Source organism: Zerene cesonia, chromosome 7, assembly GCF_012273895.1.
Source record: "Zerene cesonia ecotype Mississippi chromosome 7, Zerene_cesonia_1.1, whole genome shotgun sequence".
In the NCBI taxonomy this organism is placed as follows: Eukaryota; Metazoa; Arthropoda; class Insecta; order Lepidoptera; family Pieridae; genus Zerene; species Zerene cesonia.
In genome coordinates, this window is record NC_052108.1 from 5,358,766 (window position 1) to 5,364,598 (window position 5,833).

The 5,833-nt window shown below is 32.0% G+C and overlaps 1 protein-coding gene across 1 annotated transcript in view; it reads left to right on the forward strand.

The window, feature by feature from the left end:
- Nucleotides 1-5,833, forward strand: part of LOC119828266 (methanethiol oxidase) — a 15,155-nt gene that overhangs the window by 2,329 nt on the left and 6,993 nt on the right. The window contains exon 2 of the mRNA XM_038350380.1: nt 3,162-3,313. Coding sequence (XP_038206308.1) covers nt 3,162-3,313 — 152 coding nt within the window. The remainder of the gene's footprint in view (nt 1-3,161; nt 3,314-5,833) is intronic.

Here is a 5,833-nt window from a genome sequence, read left to right on the forward strand (position 1 = left end):
CACTAATTAACACACACAACAACTTCCCATTTATTTAGATTCACAAATTGAATACAGTATTCATAAATATTTAAATAATTCATACTCGTGTTCACTTCATTAACCATAATTGAGCACATATTTGCTTTTATTAGTTACACGGCGAAATTTACTTTAATGTTTCCATGTGCTATTCATCAACTGAGGAATATTCATTAAAAACAATATACTTATACAATTCATTTTAAAAATATTTTTTTTTTCTATAAAGAAAAATCTTAATAAGTGGAGTTATATATTATTATAAAAACACTGGTTCATTTGAACAAAATTATAGATGTATTTAAATCTATTGTACAATACAATATTCAATCCTTGTTTTAGAAATTAAAGCGATTTATTCATTATATTATTACCGACGTTTCGAACACTTTACAGCGAGCGTGGTCACGGGGAGACTTTACTGAATAGACTATAATGAATAAATCGCGTTTAAAATCCGTTAAAAAGTCTTAATTTCTAAATGCATAATGCTTCTGTAAAATCAAACACAAGAAAATTCTAAATTTCTTGTTTTGATATATGTGTTGTGTATTGAATCACGGTCTTTCGATAAAGTAGAAGATAAGCTTGAAATATTTATAAATAACCTCAATAGATACATAACATCACCTTGCTTAGTACAAATACAATTCAGATATTTTTTATATTAATGTAATAACATTTTATCTTATTATTGCTGTAGATAAAGATGTGATTATTAAAACCCCAAGGATCACGTTGCTCAAGATAAAAAAAGCTTTCCATTTTTATTGTAATTTGTAAAGCCCCTTTTATACAATATTTTTATAACTTTATTTTATAGTTATATCCCACTAAGTGTACGAATATTTTAGAAAACCTTTCAGTTTGCGTCAAGAAAGTGATAGAAATGTGAGATAAGATAGACGTCAGATTTAAAATAAGATAAAAGGTTTCAGGTTGATTTTAGATACTAAACAGTGCACATAAATAAATTGTTTAAATAAAATCTAAGTCCATGCATTTAAGGCTGAGAAAACAATATAGATGAATTGAGAGAACTAGACCAATTTTGTGAGATCGTATGTTAGGTACCAGCTTTCGAATAAAAAAGAATCATAAAAATCGGTTCACCCTGTATAAAAAATTATAAGGTAACAAACAACAAACCCAGTAAACTGATAACTTCCTCCTTTTTTGAAGTCGGTTAAATATACATTAATTAAAGCCAGTAACGTACGTCAAATATTGAGACTATTAACCACAGATTTAAAGTCGTCAATAAATCTCCGAGGGACATTGGATAAAACTACAAATAAACATTTTTTTTTTTCGTAGCAAGTGACAAATGTCTATAGTATCGCTTCTAAAAAACTGTCTAATATATAGCAGAGTTTCGCTTCGGACACTTTTTCGAGTCCGTAAAACGCAAACTTGTATAATTTTCATAATTTTACAATGTCGCGTCGTGATTGTGGCCGTAACAAAATTACGATGTGCGTTAAGTTATGGATGCATGTTCGTATGATAAACAAACAATAGCCGACTGATGAGATTACACAGCACAAAGGAGTAATTTATATGCAGGCATTACCTGACGCGATTACAGAATTGCGAGGGCCGCTCCCTCCATGTTAGTAATTGAATAATTTTGGCGATGCTCTCGCACTGTTTATTTTTAGTCTGATAACCAAATTAATTAAAAGTTTTATAATTTTGAATAAAATTTTAATAAAATGTTTATAAATACAGTTTTATGCTTTCTTGTTCCTGTTAATTTTTTGTTTGTATTTCAAAACGAAAGTTTAAATCGTGTGTCTTTTTTCAAAAATATCTTCATAATTCATATAACTACTACTTACGTAATAACAAATTAAAGAAAGGGAAGTTTATACCGATAGCGTGTCATGGGTTAGCGCATGTATTTTTCAGAATTCGGTCTCATGTCAGACATGGTTACTTGTTTTATTGGATACGTTCGAAAATTGAAGCCAGGATCATAGTTAACATATTGACGCGCTTACGACTGCCTTATAGATACTTGAAAGTATTGCAAAAGTCACATATTAATGCATTTATTAGTTCTTTAAAAAATGTCCTTTAAATCCTTGAACATATTAAAAAAAATCCTATTAATGAAAGTTTTGTTGCGATATTTTTTTTATTTGAATACTAGGTTCTACACTTTCTATATCAATGTGAACACATATTAACGCCATGATTACGTTAATATGCTTGCATCTAATTAGCTTGTAATTATGCTATTATCAAATCGTGAATGTTGCATACAGAGTGATTAAGCGTTAGATTAAAATAATATTCCCCTTAGTCATAAATGTATATAATTCATGGCTTGTATAAATCATGGTAGGCCTTATTATATTATTATATTATAGCTAAGGGAATGTGATTGAGTGGCGGATTCATTTATATTTCTGTTGAGTCCCGTATCAGCTTACTTCCAAGCGCGTTTTTGACAGCACCCTAATTTTTCAAACATTCTTCAGGACAGAATTACTTTGCGTTACTTTTGTGAATATATAATTGTTATTTACTACTGATAATCTTACAGTGCCTTTTCTTTTTTTGCCAGGTGCAGTATCGTATTAAACAAGACTCTAATTACACCCGAACTAGCTTTATATACACATCGATAACGAATTTAACATAATTAAAGAAATGCGAAATCTTATTGTTGATTTATGCGATAAATAATTATGAAAGTTTTGCATATAAAAATAAATTCACGGATTGTTGCGTTACGTATTTATTTATTTTATTCAGAATAACTCATTGTACTTAACTACAGCTAAACCAAAGTGCACATTGAATGTAATAACTATTTGTAAGAAACAAAACGAAGATACAAATAAATGATTTGCTTATTACGATGTCCGGCTACTTGCATCCAAGTAGCAAAAGTATATTAACCACTAGCAAATATGTCAATTGTTATTATTAAAATTGTTTATTACGAGGTGTTCAAAATGATACAACATAGCTTAACCTTGTTTGACATAAAAATACATACAATTATATTTCTAACAATTGTTTACACGGTTGTATAGCGACAGAACCTTAACGGTTCCCAACAGTGAGCACCTCACATATAATAATCACTTTGTCCCTTGAAAACGTGTACATAAAAGATTATTCCACAGGCAAGGGTCCCGGCTACGCGACGCCATTAGATGCATTTCACAATGGCCCTAGAGAGGAGCTGCTCTACGTGATCTGTGTGCAACCAGATAAAACTAAACAAGACTACATATCTACTGTGGACGTGGATCCCAATTCTCCCACTTATTCACAGGTATATTTTGTTATTAGATCCATTTAGCTAAACAAAAGAAGAATGCGCTCAAGAATCCTTATGAATATACCTATAAGAATTCTCAATATCCAACTAATATTATAAATGCGAAACTTGTAAGGAAGTGTGTGTGTTTGTGGCTCTTTCAAGCATAAACTACTGAACCGATAGCAATGAAATTTGGCACCTAGACAGCTGGACAACTGGAATAACATATAGGCAATTTTTAATCCCGATATTCTTACGGGATACGAACTTACGCGGGTGAAACCGCGGGGCGCAGCTAGTTAATAATGAAGTTTTTAATATTGAAGCGATTAAAAGATTTCCTATTATGTACTTTTATTAATGCATTTACTAATTTTGCGTCCGCAAAGATGGATAAACTCGTAAAAGTAATGATGTTTCTAAATTTCCAAAAAAATCTTCGCACAGGAAAATGAGTATTAAAAGATTTTTAAGATTAAATATTAAATTATTAGTGGTTTAGAATACCCGCAATAAAGAGGGGAATCAAAATGAATTATAGCATAAGAGTTATTACATCCTATTTAAAATCATTTTTGGCACCCCATATCCCTTAAAGAGCTAACACAATCTCGTTAAGCGTATTGCAATCCAAACAAAATAATATTGAATTTCGCACAAATAGAAACTGCGAGGCGAGAGAGCACGTATTTTTTGCAATCGATATATTTGCTGTAAGACTGAGATTGCATGTTCGAACTAAACCCCCTGTCCAAACGTCGATAGAATGAACCAATATTTGCAGTGAACTATTCGCCCGAATGAAAACTCGGCCACCGACTTGAACTTCATGGTTATCGGATTTTACTACTGCCAATGCTTTTTATTTACACATAAAGCAACCGTATTTCCCGAATGTATTGTTTTGTTGCAATGTTCTTACTTTATTAGTTGTATGTGTTCAAACAACTCATTTTAAGACATTCATAATATGTACTAGACTAGTCAGAGCTAAACCTGGTCATCAATATAATATAAGTAGTTAATATATGTTATGAACGATTATTCTGGGGCATATAAAGCGTTAAAGCACTGTCAATACTAGTTCACATTTTTTTTAGTATTTTGAAATGAAAATAGAATCACAAAAAACAAAAAACTTTCACACAAATTTATTAGCACGGAAATGGAAACAAAATATCTATCTATTCAGAATAATTTATTCACCAAACCTGTGTGAGAGAAGTGTTTCAACGACGCTGTGTCATGTCATACACTGCAGTGTCGGTAAGAGTACCTAACTTCTATCGACAGAATTTTCTCTATTAAATAATGAAAACTAGAACTTTTTTCTAATCCATTTGTAATATATTTAATTGATTTTTGTTTATAGACTTGAAACGATGTCTATAAAGTTGAAGTGTTTGTTTGTGTGTTTGAACTATTTTGATTGATTTCAAACATTCATTCATCTTTGAATATGTTCGTGCCCTGAGCAACTTATTATTCTGTGCGCTAAGTACTACAGGCTTCATATCATGGACGAAGCTGTAGCGACCCGCTAATTAAATATGTTTACCTAGAGTAATTTATGGTGCCTATATTTGCCTATATTTGTAGTGTATATAGATGAATAATAATAGTGTCATTAACTACCAATAACCAGTGTAATAGTTTAAAATCTAACTAATTATAATATTAGTCATAATGTTTTATTGAGATTTGTGATTTTATCTGGTGACATTTGGACGTTTTAGTAAGCCCATGTTACTGGAGATGACATTGGATAGTGAAAATGAATGAATACGTTCATACCACTTTAAGCCTGATAAGATAAAAGTATTATCTTCTTTGTTTAAAATGCTTTCGTATAAGTATTGAAAACTGACTCCCGCAAAAGACTTCAAAGTAATATTTGCGCTAGCAACATTACACATTCGTATGTGGGAATCGAACACTCTTCGGCACGAATTGGACCAGCTTGCACCGGGGAAGTATACAACACCACTGAAGACCGGCGTAAAATAGCATACTGCTGTGTTTCGTTCGGTGAATGGGGGAGCCGGAGGCGTTTTCCTTTCCTTTACCTTTTCCTTACCCTTCCCAGTCCTTTCTTTTATTCCTTTCGTCAATCTTTCCTTCATCCCTTTTCAATTTTAAGTCAGCATTCCATATGTAGAGACGAAAGATGTGCAATCGACCATCAGGCGACCCGCCAGCCATTGCCGACGATGACATAAAAAAATACTCTTACATTGTTCATATATCTATAAATAGTAGATATTAATAAATACAGCGATATCCAGCGCTCGCTTTGTGCAGAACGGTGTCGTAGGGAGACAATAACGGCGAGTAATCCAAAAGGATTTCAGGATTTAGCTCGGAAAAGTATCATTGCGTCGGACCAGCGCAGTACAGATCTAAATTAACAAGCGTAATGCAACACACCGATGTATCTCTGTTTAAGTTATTTGTAAATGGTATTAGCTTTTATTTGTACATTTTATTCCACTAGCTACTGAGTGAAAATGTACATAAACTCTTTCTTGGTTT